The sequence below is a fragment of the Odontesthes bonariensis genome, chromosome 19 (assembly GCF_027942865.1).
Source record: "Odontesthes bonariensis isolate fOdoBon6 chromosome 19, fOdoBon6.hap1, whole genome shotgun sequence".
NCBI lineage: Eukaryota > Metazoa > Chordata > Actinopteri > Atheriniformes > Atherinopsidae > Odontesthes > Odontesthes bonariensis.
The window spans coordinates 31,505,726-31,528,291 of record NC_134524.1 but is presented as its reverse complement, the minus strand read 5'-3'; the positions used below and the strand labels follow the sequence as shown (position 1 = coordinate 31,528,291).

Genomic DNA, 22,566 nt, shown 5'->3' with positions numbered 1-22,566 from the left:
CCCCACATGAAATCTATACCTTCTATTACTCTATTGTCTCTCTATACATGAACATTAGTGATGAAAGGAGGGTGTGTATATTTACAGATAAATGTACTTCCAGGGTTTCCAACACAATTTAATAATTTTACACAGCAAATATTGTGATCATGAAATCTCACTATGGATCTGGGTGGTGATAAACAAGAAAGGAGTGATAAGGGGAGGGTGACTTCCAGGGATGCTTTGAGTCCACAGGCTGGAATGTACTCTCTATGCCACATAGAGATAATATCAATCCCATTATGGAGTGTGTGACACATTATATTACAGAAGTTAACACATTATATTAACTTCTGTATGGGTATTATTTCCACAAGGGCGGTGAGGTGCTTCCCCAATAACAAACCCAGTGACCTGAAAAAGATGCTGAATATAAAAAACAAAGCCTTCAGGGAGGCAGACGGGGAGTTATTGAGTACTGTTCAAAAACAGTGAAAAAAGAAGACAACAGAGTACTAGGAGGTGTTCAGAAAAAAAGGCTAGAAAGCAAGCTCCAGCAGAACATTGGGCCTCATGCAACAACCGTTCGTACGCACAGATTTGTTCTTAAAGGTCCCATGGCATGAAAATTTCACTCTCAGAGGTTTTTTAGCCTTAAAATGAGTTCCTCTAGCCTCCTTAAGTCACCCCAGTGAGTAGAAATTGCGAAATGTATTCACTGAGCAGTACAGCATTTCCTCCATGTTTTGAATAGAGCGCCTCCAAGTGTCTCGTTGACTCAAGGCTCCTGGTATGACATCATGCCAGGATAGAGCTCATCATGCGCGTCGAGAGACCTGGTCATTCGGGGCTTCAGCCCCGAATCTCCGGGCTTCAGCCCCGAATCTCTCTGGACTGACATAAAGAAAAATATGTATAATAATAATAAGAAGAAGAAGAACGAAGAAGAAGAAAAAGAAGGAGAGCTCCGTCACGGGACCACACTTTGAGCGGTGATAGACTACCGCGGCGCTGCTGTCATCATGCAACTTTGTAACCAGCTCAGACCGCAGGATTCTGACATGCCCAAATATGGACATGTGTTGATTCATTTTGTCGCGAAAATAACAAATAAAGGTTTCCCATCATGCAGAAGGGGTTTATTCTACATTGGTTTGCCATTTTGTCTGAGGGTGACATTGAAAGTAATAGCCTAAGATGGACATCAGGAATTTTTCAGGGGAAAGGGGGCAGAGAGACAAGTGGAGGCTGAGAGCGTTACGCCTACTGAGAGCGTTTCAATCGCAGGTTCGTGAAAAGCATCTGTGACAAATGAATAGCTTTTGATCATTCAATAGACTGGCTTGTCAACTAGCTAGGCCACCTCACTTTTTTTAGAGGACATATGAATTGCAAGAAAATATACTTACGTTTTGGAGCTAATATTCCTCACCACCACAATTCATTTCCCAAAGAACAGCCAGGAGATGCTGACAGATGGACAGTTTACGGCAGTGTTTTGGTGCTAACTAGTCTAGTCTACCTCATACTTTTCTATCAGTGAACGCTAGCCAAGCTAAAGGTGATAGCCTAGATGCCGCGTTCAATGCCGCGTGTATGCAATACACTACAAAATGACATAAAAATCGCACATTGTGCCTTTAATAGGAGGGTTTCACTTGACGTCACTTCCGTATTTTTCTACCCAGGTGGTGGGCAGCCTGAGCTGGAGCCCATTGAAAACACTGTGTTTTGTCTGCCACTTTTTGCCCAAAATGCCTCAGTTTTGTGCCGTTTTTGGATGTAGCAATCGGTCTGACCGAGAGAAGGGAAAGGGTTACTATCGGGTATCGAAGATAATCGCCCATAGAGGTGAGAAATGGAAAAAAACTCACAGAACAAAAAAAGTGGATAGTTAATCTACGTTTACAGACTGGAGGAGCTGAATTTGCAAATGCTCGTGTCTGCGGTGACCACTTTTCAAAGGTATGTGGGAAATCTAACAGTTTTGTAGTAGTGCAGTAAAGTATTATGTTGTTAAATGCCAATCAACAGTAATGTAATACGGGCTACGTTTGGGCTTTGTTTTGAAGGCTGCCCCAGCGCGTTGTTAGCTACTGTCAGTGGACTGGGCTCCGACGGTCAAGCTGGGTTACCAAAACACAGAGCTAAGACACCGCCATCGGTGTTTCATGCGATCTCTGAGAGTGGTTGATCTAAACAAAACAAATTTGTCACGTCGTCACAATCTTCACGTTTCAGTAGTATCCACGAAGTGCTTAAGTGCTAACAGCGCACATTAGCTCCCAGGTTCTTGACAACAGAATCGCTCGCTCTCTCTCTCTTGTGCATTAGGCTAACAAAGACACAATGTCAGCATTTGGATATATGGATCTCGGCATTTTATCAAAACATGAATGCCAACATTCACAGCTCGGCATTCAACATGTTAAGCAGCTGGTCATGAACTGTGTTAAATTTTCATTTTAACACCCCCTTTTTTTTAAAAAAATCCCGGGGGAAAAACCCCCTGACCCCCGTTAAAAATTATTTTCATGTCTGGGCTACAGCCCCGAATGTTTGCTCAAGCTACAGACGCCCCTGGAGCTCATCAAAATTTCCCACCCCCTCTCTCCGCCAGGCCCTCTGTCTCCACCCACACCTGCATTACCTTACCCGCCCAACTCATGTGGAGTAGACCGAGACTCGCCAAAGAAGAAGACTCGCCACGACTGAAGACAGTCACAGAAGATACAGCAATGGCTTCCAAACAGTGGCGGCTCCTCCATAGGGGCGATTTGTGCGACGCACTACCAAACACAAAGTTTTTTTTTTTTTTAATCTAGTTGCTAAAGTGGGACTGATCTGCTGTAGGCAAACTGGTTGTATATGTCATTGTCCAATCAGATTAATGTCGCGCCTGGTGTTGCCACGCCCATTTTGTGCGATTTCGGTCAGGGTCGAATTTGCACCAGGAAGCTCCCATTGACGTGAATGGGACCTCCGTTTTTTTCAAAAATCCTGCTCCCAATGCATTCTCTATGAGAGTTTATGTGCTCGCACAAACGACGCACAACGTGCTTTCGTCATATGTCTGTTGCGCGGGACCATGAACTTACTTGTTGTTGTAACATTGTGGTTTTCAATAAAGAAAAAAAAAAAAAACATTCTATGAAGAAGATGGCGAGTGTCGAGTGCAACAATACGGTAGTGTTTCTGAAAGAAGTACCCTTTAGTCGTCGTACTAATGCGGAGAAGGAAGTTTGGAAGAATTTTGCGGGATGTTCGGGCTCGCCTTGCGAGGCAAAGATGAAACCCAGGGCTCCACCAACCCTGCTATTTTTCCAGGTAGTATTTGATGTAGCTAAATAACTTACCCTTTTGTGCTCAGTCATTGACTTGTAATGATTTAAATCTTTTATATAATGTTGACAATGACAGCAGAATGTATAATGACACATTCATTGTTAATGGTGCAGTATTATATTTAAAAAAAGAGAGAAATCTCACATAAGTAAGCTGCACTTAACTATGTTTGACAACTGGTTATACTTTTCTAAGTCATATTTTCCAAAACTTCAATAAACACTTGACTTGGATTTATATGCCGTCATTTTAATTACATTCTTTAGAATGAAAATTGAATGAATCTTATCATTAAGAGCTTATGTGTTTACTTATTTCATAGAATCCTGGAACAATATGAGGAAAATAAATAAATAATGGTTAAGGTTTGCAAAAAATAACAAAAAATAATAAAAAATTATTACAATGAATTATTCTACCTAGACAAATATACCTCAGTCCTATGGACTTTTATGGTACTTATGGACATAATGGGGGGAAATTGCAGAGTCACTTTGGTTATTTGGCAGACCAAATAACCCCTCGACTCTGCGTTGTGTTTATTTAAAGAAGACAAGGAGTTTCTGGACGATTGGACATTTTATTTCCCGTGTGGGAACATAACAGATTTGCATCAGTGCAATCAGTTCAACTTCGCACAGCACACTCTGATGCAGTTTTCACAGACTGGAAATTGCACTACCTAAGAAAAATGTCAGGAGCGGCTCCTGACATTTTTCTTAGGTAGTGCAAAAATGTCAGGAGCCGCCACTGCAATAAAATACGGATTAAGAGAGAGGTATAACTAAAATGGGGAAACGGTGGTGTGGAGTTCTTACCGCCACTGCGGGTTCTATCAGCTGTAATGAAGACTGAGACCTGGTGGTAGTTTAGGCATTTTATTTTATTCTTTTCAGTTGCTCGGCTTGTTGCTTAGTTCTCTTCGATCCGGTCTCCTCCTGTGCTGCGAGCCGGTTCGTTCTCCTCCTCTCTCCCTGGTTCCAGCACGCTACTGTGTTATATAGAGGAGAGTGATTAGCCAAGTGGATGCTGGTGTTCCAATCACTCACCTGGTGCTGCTCCTCTGAGCTCTCTCCACACCTCTCTCCTGCAGCTGATGCACCACGCCCCCTCCACATACCTCCACCGCCCGACTTAGGCCGGGGAGCCGCCCCCCCCTCATGCGAGTGGGAGAGGAAGTCGGCCACAGCCATCTGGGCCCCCGGCCTATGGATCACCTTAAACTTGAAGGGTTGGAGCGCAAGATACCAACGGGTGATCCGCGCGTTGGCATCCTTCATGCGGTGGAGCCACTGGAGCGGAGCATGGTCCGAGCAGAGGGTGAAGGGGCGCCCCAGCAGGTAATAACGCAGAGCGCCGACCGCCCACCGGATGGCCAGGCACTCCCTCTCCACCGTACTGTACCTGGCCTCCCTCTCGGACAGTTTCCGGCTGATGTAAAGCACTGGGCGGTCGACACCCCGGTCGACACCTGCTGGGACAGAACGGCCCCCAACCCCCTGCCCGACGCATCAGTCTGCAGGACAAACGGAAGAGAAAAGTTAGGTGTGTGGAGAAGAGGCTCCCCGCAGAGGGCCTGCTTTACCCTCTCAAGCGACACCTGGCACTGCTCCGTCCACTGGACCGGATCTGAGGCACCCTTTCGGGTGAGGTCGGTCAAGGGGCTGGTCAGCTCCGCGAAGTTGGGGATAAACCTCCGGTAATATCCGGCCAGCCCCAAGAACCGCCTCACCTCCTTTTTTGTCTTGGGCCTCGGGCAGGCTGCAATCGCTGCTGTCTTGTCGACCTGTGGACGCACCTGCCCGCCGCCCAAGTGGTACCCCAAATACCATACCTCCCTCCTTCCAACTGCACATTTCTTCGGGTTGGCCGTGAGCCCCCCCTTCCTCAGTGACTCCAGCACTGCGGCCACCTGCTGCACATGCTCCGCCCAGCTGTTGCTGTGGATGATAACGTCATCCAGGTAGGCGGCAGCATATGCAGCATGCGGCCGCAGCACCCGGTCCATGAGACGTTGGAATGTGGCTGGGGCCCCGAACAACCCGAACGGAAGTGTGACGAATTGGTACAACCCGTACGGAGTGGAGAAGGCCGTTTTTTCCCTGGACTCTGGAGACATCTGCCAGTAACCCTTGGTCAAATCCAGCGTCGTGAAAAAGCGCGCAGTGCCCAGGCGATCCAGGAGCTCGTCGACCTGGGGCATGGGATAGGCATCAAACCGTGAAACGGCATTCACCTTGCGATAATCCACACAGAACCGGATTGACCCATCCTTCTTGACCACGAGAACGATGGGGCTTCTCCAGGCACTGTTGGACTCCTCTATTACTCCCATTTCCAACATGGCTTTCAATTCTGCCTGAACCACTTTTCTCTTGTGTTCAGGTAACCGATAGGGGCGTGAACGCACCGTCACGCCCGGGTGAGTCTCAACCTGGTGTTGAATAAGGCTTGTGCGTCCTGGCAGGGGGGAAAACACATCAGCAAAATGCTGCTGCAACTGGGCTATGTCTGCTCCCTGGGACGGTGAGAGGTGGCTTTCACAACGGAGCGAGGCTGGATTGATCGATTTTGGTACCTCAGGCCCCAACTCATCCCTCTCTTCAATTGTCGTCGCCAAGGAAACAGTCTCCGCCTCCCTCCATGCTTTCAGAAGGTTGAGGTGATAGATCTGTGTTGCACCTCCCCTGTCAGATCGCACAAGCTCATAATCAACGTCACCCACTCGCCGTGTGAGCACAAACGGCCCTTGCCACTTGGCGAGTAATTTTGAGCTGGAAGATGGGAGCAATACAAGCACTTTATCTCCCGGTGCAAATTGTCTTAACCGAGATCCTCTGTTGTACAGCCGCCGCTGACGTTCCTGGGCCCGGAGCAAATTCTCACGTGACAACTGACCCAGTGTGTGAAGTTTTGCTCTCAGGTCCAGGACGTACTGAACTTCGTTTTTACTGGGGCTCGGACCTTCCTCCCAGCTTTCTTTAACCAGGTCCAAAACCCCGCGTGGTTTTCTGCCAAACAGCAGTTCAAAGGGAGAAAATCCCGTGGAGGCCTGGGGTACCTCGCGCACTGCAAACAGAAGAGGATCTAGCCACTTGTCCCAATTTGGTTTATCGTCGTGCACAAACTTACGGATCATGGACTTCAAAGTCTTATTCAGGCGCTCGACGAGGTCGTCGGTTTGAGGGTGGTACACGCTGGTCCGAATCGACTTGATGCCCAATAATCCGTACAGTTCTCTCAGTGTTCGTGACATAAATTGTGTACCTTGGTCAGTCAGGATCTCTTTCGGGATCCCGACTTGGGAGATCACTTGAAACAGTGCTTGTGCAACACTCTTTGCAGATATGCTGCGCAGTGGCACTGCCTCTGGATATCGTGTTGCGTAATCCACCAGGACTAACACAAAGCGATATCCGCGTGCGCTTCGGTGAAATGGCCCGATGAGGTCCATCCCAATCCGCTCAAATGGGACCTCGTTCAGCGGTTCATACCCCATATGCCCAGCCATCGGGTTATAATGAGCCACCTGGAAAACTATTTCCCGACGGCTTTTCGGGACCAACAACTGTGTTACGGTTTCCTCTGTCTGAGTGTCACGACTCACTCTGTACAATCTATCCCTGCACAATGAAAAGTGTGGATATGTTAACGGTGCGTCAGGGTGCACCACGTGACCATCAATTTTTATCACTTGGTCAAAGGCACAGCGTAGAGTATCATCACGAGACTGCTCCAGTGGAAAATCTTCCATGGAGTCAAAACCGGTAACCTGCGGCACCTCCTGTGGAGGCGCTGCCGGCTCCCCCTCCCCGTCTGCAGCGTCGGACAACCTCGCGTCACCACTGAGCACCGCGCACATATCCCATGTCCCTGCTGGTCGTGAGCGCACCCCCACACATTGCCCCACCAGTTTATCAAACCCAGGCCAATCAGTACCCAAAATCAGGGGGTGCACCAGGCGGGAGCTAACCGCAGCCTTTACACTATGCTTTTTTCCCTTATAGCGAATTTCCACTGGGACTACAGGGTATCTGTGAATATCCCCATGTACACACCTAATATCCACCCACCCCGCCTCTATCAAAGCCCCGGGTCGAATCAGATTCTGGTGTACTATGGACTGCGTGCAGCCTGAGTCCACCATTGCCTGATGTGTACCCCCCTGAATCCTTACCGGAACGCTGTACGTCCCTCCTGGACCGGGGGAGGGTGCTGGAGGGCCGACAACCCAGATCACCTGGCCGACCTCCATCAGCGGGCACTCGCAGCGAAAGTGACCGGGCTGCCCGCACCTCCAACACTCCTGCCCTGCTGCCTGAGGAGCCTTCTGCGGGTCGGGAGCAGCACCTGTAGCGGCTGGAACCTGGGGTGGGAAGAGACGTGAGAGGTTAGTGCGGGGGGGGGGTGGCGATGGTCGGGCAGCTGTGTGGCGCGGGGGCTCCGCTGAGAACTGCCCCCTTCGGGGCGCTGGTGTGGGACGGCTGGGCGTTGCTGGCCGAGCCTCCGGTGCCCGGCCCCGGGAGAAGACCGCCAGATGGTCCTCTGTGAGGGTGATTGCGGTCGCCAGGTCCACCGGTCGGTGACAGCGCACCCACTCTGCCGTCCCCGTCGGCAGCCCCTCCATGAACTGCTCCAGGATTATCTGCTCCAGCATCCTCTCCTCGCCGTTAGATCCCCCCGGCTGCAGCCACCTCGTCGCCGCGTCCTTTAGCTGCTGCGCGTAGGTAAATGGCCGGTCTGTGGGGCCCAGTTTCATCCCCCTGAACCGGCGGCGATGGTCCTCCGCCGAGTAGCCGAGGCGATCCAACACTGCCCTCCTGATCGCTTTGTAGTCGCGAGCGCGCGCCGGGAGGCCCAGCGCCGCTGTTTGGGCGTCCCCCGACAGGAGGGGAAGCACCCGTACCGCCCACTCTTCCTCTGGCCACTTGCATGCCTCCGCCGTTGCCTCAAACATCTCTAAGAACGATTGCGGGTCATCTGATGGCGACATCTTGTGCAGCGAGACTGCTGCGAGTGGGGGAGCTGGTGTTCCTGCTCCGGCCTGCTCCACCATCACCTCCAGCAGCTGGGTCTGACGCTCAGACTGATCCTGCAGCACTGCTAGCTGCTGCCTGCTGAGAGCCGCCTGGTCCCGGCTCATCGCTGCGACCTCCGCCAGCAACTGGGCCAGCATAGTGATCGGCTGTTGTGGTTCCGTCATCTCCTGTCTTCGCTGATCCCTGGTCAGGCGCCAATGTGGCGTTCTTACAGCCACTGCAGGTTCTATCAGCTGTAATGAAGACTGAGACCTGGTGGTAGTTTAGGCGTTTTATTTTATTCTTTTCAGTTGCTCGGCTTGTTGCTCAGTTCTCTTCGATCCGGTCTCCTCCTGTGCTGCGAGCCGGTTCGGTCTCCTCCTCTCTCCCTGGTTCCAGCACGCTACTGTGTTATATAGAGGAGAGTGATTAGCCAAGTGGATGCTGGTGCTCCAATCACTCACCTGGTGCTGCTCCCCTGAGCTCTCTCCACACCTCTCTCCTGCAGCTGATGCACCACGCCCCCTCCACAGGTGGATTGATGAGTCTGATACGGGTTGGTAAGTCTGGCCTTTCGCTACCCTGAGTTCAGTATTGGTTAATTGATCTTGACAGCACCTTACACGGGCCAACACAGCACCACGTCTGAGAAGAAGATATATGAGACCTTACTTGGAAGCAGAGACCCGGAGCACGTGATGTTAGCTCTTCTGGGTAACAGATCGTTAACGGAGACTGGCGTCTAGCGTTTTCGTGGCAACCAACCGTCTCAAGTTGGAAGAAGAGTTGTGACTCATCTCCCTCGGATCCTCTGGTGGTATTCGGTCAGAAATGGCCAGCAGGTTTCTCTCTACCTTTCTCTGCGTGAAGGTGGGTCTGAGACTGGGCCCGATGCTATCCAAAATTAACCAAACCAACCACGAGTGTCTGGAGCAGACTTAATAACAAAAAGGGGAAAACTAGGCAAACAAAAATCCGAGTTGGTTTCAAGATTTAACGAAGTCAAAATGCATGTGGTGATAGTGCAAAAATCAAGAAATCGGGGTTATCAAAATTGAAGAGTTAAGTCAAGAGATTTAAGTTAAGAGATTGAATTAAGAAAAAGAGGAATTGAAATTGAGCCAAGTGGATGAATGGGAGTCGCGGCTTCCTTTATAGTTGACCACAATATATTACTGAAACGACTGGAAAACTGGGCGGGTCTTTCCGGAACTGTACTAAACTGGTTCAAAACATACTTAGAGACAGGAAGTACTTTGTGTCAATAGGTAACTTTACATCTGAGCACACAAGAGTCACATGTGGAGTTCCCCAAGGTTCCATTCTGGGACCTCTTCTGTTTAACATCTACATGCTCCCACTGGCACAGATTATAAAAAACAACGAAATAAACTACCATCTATGCAGATGACACGCAGATATATATTACAATGTCACCAGGAGACCGAGGCCCTGTACAGGCTCTTGGTAAATGCATTGAGGAGATTAATGACTGGATGTGCCACAACTTTCTCCTGCTAAACAAAAACAAAACTGAGGCAATTGTCTTTGGAGCCAAGGAGAAACGATTACAGGTCACCACAGAGCTTCAATCTATACACCTAGAAACTACCAACCAGGCCAGAAATCTGGGTGTAGTGATGGACTCAGACCTAAATTTGGAAAAACACATTAAGGCAGTAACAAAGTCAGCCTACTATCACCTTAAGAATATATCAAGGTTAAAGGATCTGATGTGTCAGCAGGACCTGGAAAAACTAGTCCATGCATTCATCTTTAGTAAGCTTGATTACTGGCTTAGACATCACTGCTCATGACACACACACACACACACACACACACACACACACACACACACATTAGGTTTTGGGGGGTGATAGCACTGAGTGGTATCTGGTGGGCGGGGCTCTTTGGGTATGTAGGCTGCCCGGAGGATCACTCTCCCAGTACCACAAGGTTGCCTGCCCCTCAATTTTAAATGCTCACTATTAGAAAATATCAAAGAGCCAGAGGGGCGAGGGGAGGGATCTTCCCGCACCCCTGTTGCCTGGTTGCTGCCTGGGGCGGGAGGGGCCAGGAGGAGGAGTTGTCCTGCTGGTTCGGGATCTGTGGTGGCTGGGGAGCTGCTGGCCCCCGGATGCGGCCACTGCGCCACACTTCAGCGGAGTTGGGGGATGGATGCATGTGCTGTGCTGTGCGACTGTGTGTGGATGTGTTTTTTAAATTTTTTTTATAATTTTCTTTTATTTAAATTTTTATTTTTTTTATTATTATCTTTTTTTTAATTTTTTTTTTCTTATATGATTTATGGGGTGACTGGGTCTGGGTCTTGCTGTCCTCTGGCCTGCTTGTGCTGTTCCTGATGGGGGGGGGGCATTGCTTCTCCCCGCTGCCTCACCCACCTGTGGGCACGTCTTGACTCCCGGGGCACTTGCCCAGGGGCACTGGGGCGTGCGCTGGCCCACTGCGCTTGGCTGTCTGGGGCGCCTGGCCCTCTCGGGTGTTGGGCGGGACCTCTGCCGGGGGGTTTGGTGGCGCTCGGGCTCGCTTGGGCCGGTTCCAGCGCGTGGCGGGGGCCTGGCGGGGCTGGTAGGCTGCCACCTCTGGTCACCGGGGGGCCTCTGCCCTATGCTTGTGGGGGCTCTGTCCGGGGGACTTCCTCTGCCGTCTTCTGGGGGGATGCGTGGTTGTCCCTACGGTGGGCTTCCCGGGTTCTGTGCTCCTTGGGGGCTGTTGGTGGCCTGGGTCTGGGGGCCCTCTCGGCCTGCTTCTGATTGCTGGGGGGGGGGGGATTGTGGCCCTATACACTGATATTTAAGCATGGTTATTATGTGGGACCATCTATGTGTATTGCATGTTCATGCACACACACACTCTCACACACACAAGCATTAGCCCAGGAGCATGCTCACTAAGCAGATGAGCAAAAGAGTGCAGCTGGGGAACGATGGACAGGTGAAGTGAGTGAACTAATGACCTGGCATGGGAAGTGAGAAAAAGAGCAATGGCAAACTTAACTAAACATGGACTTAAACTAAGACGTGACTAAGCAAGATAAAAAACCACAAAACCAAAAACATGGGGAAAACTCCAAGAACGTGACACTTTTATATGAAGGACTTCTGTAAATCTTTAAGCCACATTATAGAATAAAATCAACATTTCACAGTCTGTTTTCTTTTAATAAATAAAATAAAGCTATAATTACTGTTGAAGAATAAGTGCATGTGTGGGTTGATAAATGTTCTCTTTAAGTGCTTTGTGGACTGGGTGGCAGTCAGAGGCCCTCATCATGAATCCAGAGGATATGACTGATGGAAAGGTTAAAGTTCAACATAGGTTCTGCTTCTGATGAGGAAGAGATGGTTTTCTAAAAGCTGAAGAACGAGCTATCATGTGTCCTTTTTACAGCCTATCCGAGGTCACAGCTAATATTTGAATAGTTAATAATGTGTTTGCATGTGTGTGCACGTTGAAATAAAAGAAAACAAGAAGAACAGGAACAGGAGCGGCTGTCGGGTATCGTCATTCAGTCTGTCAGTTGGAGAGTGAACTATCCTGTGAGCTTTCTGCATCAAAGGTGAGTCTTTTGATCGTTATTATTAATATTTCTGCTGACAGAGTGGAATGGAGGCAGTTTTTATGTCATTATGAGGAACTTTTACTTCCTTTTCCTCAAACTGAGTCAGTTTTCAGTTACTTTTAATTTAATTCAAGGCTTTTCAGGTGTAAGGTGTGACTTTATTGAACAGAGGGAGCAGAGATTGATTGATAGATCTTTATTTTCGAACATGAATAAAAAGGAAAATGTATGTAACTATTTGTACAAACAAAAGAAAGAAAATGAAAAAAAAAAAAAAAGATTCAATCACATAAAGTGTTAATACATAAAAAAAAACACACATTGTTCGAAAAAGGGAGCGAAGGAAAGAAGGAAGGATTTCAGCAAAAAGCCTCAGACTGGAACCAGCTGCTGAGTGACTTCCAGCCTCGGAGTTAAACTGCGCAGCACCGACTAAATGCTTCTTATGAAAACACTTTATTACACGTCTCTGGATTTATTGGTTAGGACAACACACAAGGGAACAGGTGTCAGCAGCTGTTGGTGGATGACTGTGAGATTAATATAAGATTTAATTCAGATGGGAGCTGATATCTGATCATATTTGGTGACTTGATGGTTGAATTATTGATTATTCTTCTGATTTAAAGATGTTTTATTAATATGAGGGAAGGTGGTTAAGGTGACCTGTAACCATCCAAAAACTTTTGGTAAAACAAAAGTTCTCTGGTTACCTGCGTCAGAAACAGGAAAACTAGTTTCAGCACCGTGGCGTGACATTACCGTGAACGTCACGTGAACACCATGTGACGTTCACGTGGTTTCAGGAAAGTTCTGCAGACGAATGCGCATGTCCATTTTGCGTGGCAGGAATATTTCACAAAAAGGGATTCATGACACCATTTTGTATTCATTCAACTTTACACGTGTCGTCTTAATTTCCCCGTATTGTTCGAGTGAAAGAAGTCAGTTTCTTCTTCACTAAGAGTTTTACAGTAAATATTACTGTTAGAAAAGCTTCAGTTTTTGATCAGAAGATGTCTGCTGTAAGATTTGTGCTGTGGGTTCTGCTGGCTGTCGGCTCCGTGTTGGCGGCATCAGGTGAGCTGTAGCTCTGAAGCTAAAGCAAACTGTTCGTATCTGTGCTGTGGAGAAGGAAAGTAGAAATCTGATTTACATAGTCAGCACACCATTGTTTACAAAGCTTTTGTTCATGTGGGTGTGTTTATAAGTTGGAGGCATTAGGCGGGGTGAGGCTTCGGTGAGCTTCTGCTTTTATCATGATGTCAGGTTACAGTCAGACAGCTGAACCCTCTCAGCGGGGGGGGGTATGGCTGTAATAATCGTCTTATTTCTGGCTCAGAGCAGGTTCTGAGGCCCAGTTCCACTTTAACCTCTTTAACCTCTCTGCTCTGTGTTGTTTCCTCTCCTGCAGGACAGAGAAACATCACAGCTGAACCTGGACAGGATGTAACTCTGACATGTGGACTTCCCAACAACAACACCATCAGAGCTGTAGAGTACATTCGACCTGATCTGCCTAAAGAAGATGGTATTTATTTTAAAAACGGGAAGCTTGTGTCAGTACCTCCATCTTTTAAGGGCCGGGTGCATCTGCAGATGATGGATGGAAACATCTCTCTGGATCTGAAGAAGGTCACAATCAACCACAGCGGACTCTATGAGGTCCGGGTCATCCAGGACGCGATAAATGATGGGAAGATATCCTCTAATCCAGTCTGCATCTTCTACCTGGATGTTGTTCCACCAGGTGAGTGTGTGTTTGTCTCTGGATCAGAGCTGAAGCAACTTCCTGGTTGTTGATGTGAAACATCTCAGATCAGATGTTTCAGGTGTTTTCTAAAGATGTTGCTGATGAGACTCTGCAGAAAGCAGCTGGTTAGAGTGCAGTGAGATGATGTGTGACAGCAGTTAGAAGAGGAAATGTTCTTCAGTCATCACCTGACATCTGATACTCACATCTGTTTCTGACCTGCAGGGAAGGGAGCTGGAAGAGGAAAGAAGGAAGGAGGAAAGAAGGAAGGAGGAGAGAAGGAAGGAGGAGAGAAGGATGGAGGAGAGAAGGAAGGAGGAGAGAAGGATGTCTCTCTTGAACTGAAAGTTGGACTTCCAGTTGCAATATTATTTGTTCTTGGTGTTGGTGGTGTTTGGATCTATAATGGAAGACCTGCCTTTTCATCCTGCTGTGGGTCAGCAGAACAAATAGCAGAACCAGAGCAGAATGAGATGCGTCTGATTTTAAATGATCGTGTCCAACATCAGGCTGACTGAACCCTGAAGATGACTGCTGGTGATCAGTTCCTGTTATGGAGAATATTTAGGAGTTAATCAATGACTGAACACAACAGGAAACTCCTCCACCCTAACCGTCTCCCCTCATCTCTGCATCTGGATCTTGGACAGTCGAACTCACCACCGCCAGTCTGTAGAGCTGGGCCCCTTTCTCTGCTGCATCATTACATTACATTACATTACATTACATTACGGTCATTTTGCAGATGCTTTTAACCAAAGCGACTTACAATAAGTGCGTTCAACATCGGTAGGCAAAAGAACTTCAGGTCACAAGCCTCCATCCGGGCACTCCACAGGGCAGCGTGCTGAGCCCACTACCGTACTCACCGTGCACTTCCGTCCCACTCACATCTGCATCTTTATGTTCAGGGACGACACCACAGAGATCAGCCTCATCGCAGGAGGGGACGTGGCGCTCTGACACATCCCGACTCTTCAAAGGAGACATCTTATGCCCTTTTTAACAAGTTGGCACGACTGAAAAACACGAGTGCAATCACAAAATCAGAAATGAACATTTCTACAAATGTTTCTACAAATGTTTCTGATAAAGGTGTTCGGTGTATCTGTCAGGATCTGGTTGTTTTTAGTGGTGTTTTTGGACTTAGTTATTGGTTCTATTTTTGTTGAGTGCTCTTAGTTCTTGCTTTATTAGATCAGTTTTTGTTTCACCTTAGTTCTGTTTCTCATAGTATTCGGTTATGTTTTATTTCTCCCTGTGTATTCTTTGTGTTAGATTAGACTTCACTCTCACCTGCAACCTGTTAGTAACTAACCACCAGTTCCTGCTCCAGTAATCAACCTCCCCAGTGTATATGTCTTTCTAGTTTCACCACCCCTTGCCGGATCCTTGTCTTATCCTTGTCCCGCAAGTATTTCAGTCTGGTTTTGTTATTTTCTTTTATGTTTAGTTGACTTTTTTCAGTGTTCCAGCTTTGCTGCGCTTTTTGTTTACATTTTAAATAAACCGTTTAACTTTCTGCACCTGGGTCCTCCCTTACCAAACCATGACTGTATCAGCTAAAGTTTAAATGAAATTTACAACCGTAACAACGGTTACTTTCCTGCTAAATTAATGGCAATTCAGTTTGTTCAAGAGGGGGAGAAAGTTAATAAGACGATAAGGAGGAAAGGCAGCTTAGAGGCTGCTTGTGATTGGGAGATGCAGGTAGATTTAGGAAATAAGCTTGATGTTCCCCAGGAATAACCTCTACAAATCTAGAGAGCCACTTGGAGAGCGGGCAGTGCAGTTTTGGAAAGATGTTGCTGAGGGACTGGATAGAATAGATAAATCAGAGCTTCCAGGAAAGTTGAAGCTGTGGTGTCTGCAGTTTGGATTGTTTCCTAGGTTGATGTGGCCACTGTCTGTGTATGAGATTCCATTATCTGTTGCAAAAAAAATCAGGCTGACTGAACCCTACTAGTTAGTGTTTTTATTAGGAAGTATAGGTGTTCCTAGATGCTTAAATGTAAACATTTTTAAATGCAGGTTAAAAACATTTAATTTCTCATGTGTCTGCATGAAATCTGCACAATATCTTTGAACTTATCTTGACTGTTGCTCGTTTTTAATTTCATTTAAATTATTTTATTTGTTTCTCTTTTTATTCTTTAATGTATTTTTAATGCTTATTCCACTCCCTGCTGCTTTTGCTTTTAGGGTTTTATTTTATGTGAAGCACTTTGAACTGTTTTGTACATGAAATGTACTACAAATAAATTTGATTTGATAAGTCCTGTGGCACTGTATGGGAAGGGCTTACTCCAGCTCCCAGTATCTAGTCTAGTCTAGGAGTTTAAATGTACTAAAGTTAGGACAGAGCTCCTGTTAGCTGGGAGTAAAGATGTGGTAGTTAGTAAGGTGGTTCCAAACCCAACCACGGTGAGGAAGTGGAAACCAAGAATGGCAGCTCAGGAGGCAGAAGTAACTCTTAGACATGCAGAGATTGTGGGTAATGTGCAAATAGGCCGGGGAGGCTTGGGGCTTGGCCCAGGCAAACCGGTGTGGAGTAGAGCAGGTCCAAAGGAGAAGAGAAAGCTAGTTGTTGAGCAGATTCGTAGACAGGAGGAAATGTTAAGGGGTGCAAAGGCAGTGGCTCAGGCTAAGCAGGGACGGTGGGTGAATTGGGAAGGTGTAGAGAAGAAAAAGCTTAGTTGGAAAGAACTGTGGAGTATGGAGGAAAGGAGTATTAGATTTTTGATAGGGGCAACATATGATGTATTGCCAACTCCCCAGAACCTAAAACCCGTTATGTTCATTATGTTCAGGTACTGCAACTCTAAGGCATATTTTGTCAGGTTGTAAGGTTAGTCTGTCACAAGGCCGGTATACATGGCGACATAACCAAGTATTAAGAAGCTTAGCTGCAGGTATTGAAGATAAACGAAGGCAGGTAAACTTAGGAGGGTCCAAGGTGAAGAGAGTTGCAATTCAGTTTGTTCAAGAGGGGGAGAAAGTTAAAAAGACTATAAGGAGGCACGGCAGCTTGTGATTGGGAGATGCAGGTAGATTTAGGAAATAAGCTTGTTGTTCCCCAGGAGATAGCCTCTACAAACCTAAGGCCTGATATAGTCTTGTGGTCTAGGAGTAGAATGAGAGTCTATTTCATAGAGCTGACTGTTCCTTGGGAGGAATTAGTAGCAGAAGCATATGAAAGGAAAAAGCTTAGGTATGTGGAGTTGGGGGCAGAAGCAGAGCAGCGAGGATGGAAGGTTAGAATCTGTCCAGTGGAAGTAGGATGTAGAGGATTTGTTGCAAAGTCTGTTGTCTCATTGTTGAGGGAGCTGGGTGTAAGTGGACAGAGTGTGACGAAAATAGTGAGGAAGTATCGGATGAGGCAGTAAAGTCCAGTCAGTGGATTTGGATTAGAAGAAGCAATAGCAGCTGGGGGCCCAGCAGGGGCAGCACTTAGGGTAAACAGACTCTTGGAAGAAGCAAAGAAGAAGTTCAGGATGTATTTAAGTGGTCTTAAAGTAAGTCTTTAGCACAAGTTTCTTGTGTTTACCTTAAAAATTATTGAACAACTTCATCAAGTTATTAAAAAAATCAACTTGAGAGTCCAGTTGTGTGTTGACTGTTTCTATGGCGACAAGCTTGATGTTACTTTGTGCTTTGTTCTGTCCAATAAAGTCATGCCGATATAAAAATAACACGTGTGGTTGTATGCTGGTTGGCGTTTTGCAGATGTTTACAATATTCTTCTTCTTCTGTTAATCTGCTCTGCATGGATAATCAGTTTATCTATTTTCCACGTGTTCAGAGACAGTTTCCTTGGTTGGAACGAGCGCTTACTGGAGTTCCTGTTGCCTTCCCATCATCTGGAACCAGTCCACCCATTCTCCTCTGACCTCACACCAACGAGGCATTTTTTTCTCTGGATATTTACTCTTTTTCGGACCATTCTCTGTAAACCCCAGAGATGGTTGTGGGTGAAAATCCCAGCAGATCAGCAGTTTCTGACACACTCAGACCAGCTCGTCTGGCTCCAACAACTATGCCACGTTCAAGGTCCCTTAAACCCCCCTTTTATTCAACCGTTCTGCTGCTCGCTGTGACCACCTCTACACGCCTAAATGCACTGAGCTGCGGCTGATTGGCTGCTTGTGTTGACAGGTACCTGAACAGGTGAACCTGATAAAGTGGCTGTTAATGTCAGCTAATGTCAGGTTGTACACAGAGTTTTTATGTTTGATATTTCAGTTGCAACCCTTCTCAGGCTGCTAACCCTATGACATCGAGTGGCGTGGCCTAACTTTGTGTTGACCGTTTCCATAGCAACAAACAGCCTCCTCTCAGATGAGGACATGCCTTCGTAGAAATAAGAGACTTTGCCAGTATCAGTGGCTGGTGGGTATTTGGTAAATGAAGAAGAACAAGAGAAAAAGCAGGTGATCGGGTTTATTTATTAATTATATTTACATTTACAGCCACTGGGGATATTCTGTAAATGACCCTTTAACCCTCCTGTTGTCTTGTGGGTCAAAAGTGACCCACGGCCATGTTTAGCTGTAGAAAAAATACCTCAAACTATCTTTTTCCAACTTGAAATTTTATGACTTTTCCTAAAGGGACCCCATCATTAGAAAAAGTCATACTTTATTTTTGTTAATGTTTCCATGTGGGCTGTACACCACTAGGGTACAAAGATTGTCTTATGGGTCATTTTTGACCCGTGAATTATAAAAACATTTAAACACCAGAAAAAAGTTCACTGTTTTTTTCCCCTTTCAATATAATTAATTCAGAAGTAATTACTTCACATTTATATAATAGCAATAATAAACCTTTATTATGTAAAAGAAAACTGAGAAAACAAGAAAACTGTTGGTCCAACTGACAGTTGGTTTGTGGTAAAAAAAAAAAAAAAAAAGTGTAATCCTGAAAACTGGTGATTGTCTTTTTGTACTGTGTAAAAAAAAATACATGATAAAAAATGAATTGAATTGAGTTGAATAGATAAATAACAGGTGGTTTCATCATACAAAATAGATTTTGGATTTAAAATTCAATTAAGTTGCTTTATTTTGGGGCTTTGGTAGGGCGGGTCATTTTTGACCCATAGGACAAAGGGGAGTAAACACAATGTTAAGACCGCACAAGGGTTAAAAGGGGTTGTGGTTTAAATGGTTTGTTCCTCTCCTGTTAACCTTTTCACTGCATGAATAATCGATGTTGTTGTTTCAGGCTGTTGGAGAACTACACCTTCAACAGCTTCACCCTCCAAATGAAGGGGTTAAAGGTCACCAAAGCCTCCATGTATCCTTTCTTTTTCTTCTTCCTCTTCTGCTACCTGTTCATCTTGGCAGCCAACGTGGGGATTATCGTCCTGATTCTCATGGACAGGAGCCTCCACCAGCCCATGTATCTCCTGTTCTGCAACCTGCCGGTTAACGACGTCATCGGGAACACGTACATGCTGTCAGACATCTTGTTGCCCCCGTCTGAGCGCCTCATCGGTTACTACGAGTGTGTGCTTCAGGCTTTCTTCTCACATCTGTTCGGCACCACCTCCCACACCATACTCATGATCATGGCCTTTGACAGATATGTTGCCATCTGTAACCCTCTGCGTTACGCTGCCATCATGACCAACAAAATGGTGATGAAGCTGACGGTTTCTACCTGGGGTGCGGCCTTCGTTTTGGTCGGGATTCTGCTCGGTCTGACCGCCCGGCTGAACCGATGCCGGACTCTGATCACCAACCCCTACTGTGACAACGCCTCATTGTTTAAGGCGAGACACAGCAGGCAAAAACAGTGATTTTTCATGCAGTGGTCAATTTTTAGATTTACTCCTTCAATATGTGTTATTTCAAAACATAACTTAAAATGTTTATTTCATCACATTTTATTTAATCTCGGTAGTACGTTTCGCCCAAATGTACCAAAATGAATTCCCCTATTTAAATCTTTAAATGCCGTTTTCTCAAAATCAGCTTTTTGTATTTTTACAGTATCAATATCTCAGCCTATGGAGCACCTACTAACACCAAACTTTCCAGTTATACACTTAGCAGTATTCTCAAGATATTTACAGAAGGATTTGTTGATAAATCCAGAAATGATTTATTTGACATTATAAAAAAAAAATATGGCGAAAATTGATGTTTTTTAGGCTATGGATGGTATATTTTGATTTCCTAGGAAATGAAAGCAGATGTAATGAAATCCCTCTGTAATTTTCTTTTCATTTTGTGTGTAAACAAAATGAAAAAAGAATTTTGCACCTGGCTTTATCATATGTTCAGATCTATCTTCCGGAAATATATGCAAAGTGTGCGCATATTTAATGAGATGATGCCTCATTTGCATAATTAAACATACAAATTTCATTTTCTTTTCATACTTGTATAAGTAATCAACTGAGGAAGTTTCATGGTGATATCTATTATTTTAAAATATTACCCTATTCACCTGTAGTGTCTCGCCTTAAGCTGTCCTGTGAGAGCGTTTTCATTGATAACATCTACGGTCTCACCTACACTGGGGTCCTCCTGACAGCCTCTATAGGCAGCATCATTCTCACTTATTCTAAGATTACGGTCGTCTGTCTGACCAGTAAGAACAAGTCTCTGAACAGCAGAGCCCTGATGACCTGCAGCACCCACCTCTTTGTGTATATGATCATGTTTATCTGTGGCAAAGTCCACATCCTGCTGCATCGCTTGCCTCAGTACGCAGAGTACAGAAATTGGTCGGCGATTTCTTTTCACATCATCCCCGGTGGCCTGAACCCCATCATTTACCCCAGGGATGTCAAAGTCAAATACAACGAGGGCCAAAAAAACTAATTTGTTCCAAGCTGAGGATCGGACTGGTTCAATGTTTTTTAAAACATATTGAAATGATTGCACATAGCCTATTGAAGCAAGACCTAACGCTGTATATTATTTAATGATTAAATGAATAAAGCAATATTTTGTTATCGCTCTGTCAGTAACTTCAAGTGAAAACTATTTCACTAATAAAAACAAAAAAAGCTCGCGGTCAGAATGACGTGCGCACTGATACACAATGAGAGACAGTAGGGCCCAAGTGATAACGAGGAGTGACTTTTGCCGGCTTCGGTTTTTGTGATGAAATAAATCACTCTTTAGCACACGTACTGTTTTGGGAAGAAAAACGCGCTAATTTCTTGACCCCAGCAAACAAGCCGGACTACTTTCGCCTTGACCAACACTGGACAAGAACTCGGCTCACAGGACACTGTCGGGGGTAAGTCAGTTTGAATGCACGACACTGGTTATGGTGATGCCATACAGATTCATGTCAAATATCCCGAACTATCCCTTTAAATGAATAAAAGCTAATAATAATAATAAGCTAGCCTTGACAGCAGCCTCGCTTTGTGATTTGGCATTTGGCATATGTGAACATAGCCTGACTGGACTTAAGGCCTCGTTTTAATTCTGCCACCTTCTGTAGCCTTTGTTCTGTGTCCATATTCTTGTCTTTGTCTGTGTGTTTCTGAGACATTTGATAGTGTCTTCTTAGATTATATTCTTTCATTACAGCCAAACTTTCTCCACACAGAAGACACACAGGTTTGCCTTTTACCTCCGTGAACATGTACTCTGCCTCCCACCTGGCTTGAAAGCCCCTGTTCTCAGCCTCCACCTTACGTTTAACCATTTTTGAGGAGGGGGGTAGCTGAAAGTTGATCTCTTCTCTGACTGCTGATGAATAATGAAGCGCGCTGCAGTGACTTCGCGGGCTACCGTTGCATTGTGGGGAATGTAGTGTTGGTGCGTGCAAAACGCCAGCGGGCGGCTGTGGCCTGTGAACATGTACTCTGCCTCCCACCTGGCTTGAAAGCCCCTGTTCTCAGCCTCCACCTTACGTTTAACCATTTTTGAGGAGGGGGGTAGCTGAAAGTTGATCTCTTCTCTGACTGCTGATGAATAATGAAGCGCGCTGCAGTGACTTCGCGGGCTACCGTTGCATTGTGGGGAATGTAGTGTTGGTGCGTGCAAAACGCCAGCGGGCGGCTGTGGCCTGTGGTAATAGTAATTAAATATCATCCAGGGGGCCATAGATAATTAATTCGCTGTCCGTATCTGGCCCGCGGGCCTTGACTTTGACATATGTGCTGTAACAGCATCTTTACAGGTCTACCTAAAAAGTCAGTTAGACAACTGCAGCTTATTCAGAACTTTGCTGCTCGAGTCCTCACTAAGACCAAAAAAGTGGACCACATCAGTCCAGCTCTGAGGTCTTTACACCGGCTGCCTGTCCATCAGAGGATAGACTTTAAAGTTCTGATGCTGGTATATAAAGCTCTGAATGGTCAAGGACCAGAATACTGTACATCAGTGACCTCCTGACCCAGTATGAACCTTCCAGACCCCTCAGGTCATCTGGATCCAGTCTTCTATCAGTTCCCAGAGTCAGAACCAGACATGGAGAAGCTGCATTCAGCTTCTATGCTCCACATGTCTGGAACAAACTCCCAGAAAGCCTCAGATCAGCTGAAACACTCAGTGGATTTAAGTCCAGGCTGAAGACACACCTATTTTCAGCTGTGTTTGAATAAAGCTTAAAACTTAATCACATTTTAACGACTGATTTTATCTATTGTTCTTATTTCTTTCTTTTTTGTTTAAAATTTAAATCATGCTTTTTATTTCTACTGTTTTAATGTCTCTGTAAAGCACTTTGAATCGCCCTGTAGTTGAATTGTGCTGTACAAATAAACTTGCCTGGCCTTAAGCATGAAGCCGGGGGGGGGGGTTCCAGGTTTAGACCAATCAACACTTTGTGATATTTGAGCTGCGTGGCCTGCAGGGCGTTGGAATGTTGGGTTTCACCAATATTCTATTAAGGTGGATTCTCTCTCTATGTAA

The 22,566-nt window shown here is 46.0% G+C and overlaps 1 protein-coding gene and 1 long non-coding RNA gene across 2 annotated transcripts; both read left to right on the top strand.

Moving 5' to 3' along the window:
• The first annotated feature begins 11,853 nt into the window (after nucleotides 1–11,853).
• On the top strand, nucleotides 11,854–15,202 carry LOC142368632 (uncharacterized). Its single transcript, XR_012767395.1, has 3 exons — nucleotides 11,854–11,925; nucleotides 13,343–13,678; nucleotides 13,907–15,202. It is a non-coding gene; the product is annotated as an uncharacterized LOC142368632 (long non-coding RNA).
• A 1,281-nt stretch (nucleotides 15,203–16,483) lies between these two features.
• LOC142368765 (olfactory receptor 8G17-like) lies at nucleotides 16,484–20,514 on the top strand. The gene is made up of 3 exons (XM_075450940.1): nucleotides 16,484–16,491; nucleotides 18,908–19,457; nucleotides 20,158–20,514. The coding sequence occupies exons 1-3, from the start codon at nucleotides 16,484–16,486 to the stop codon at nucleotides 20,512–20,514; spliced, it is 915 nt and encodes a 304-aa protein (XP_075307055.1).
• The last annotated feature ends 2,052 nt before the right edge of the window (nucleotides 20,515–22,566 follow it).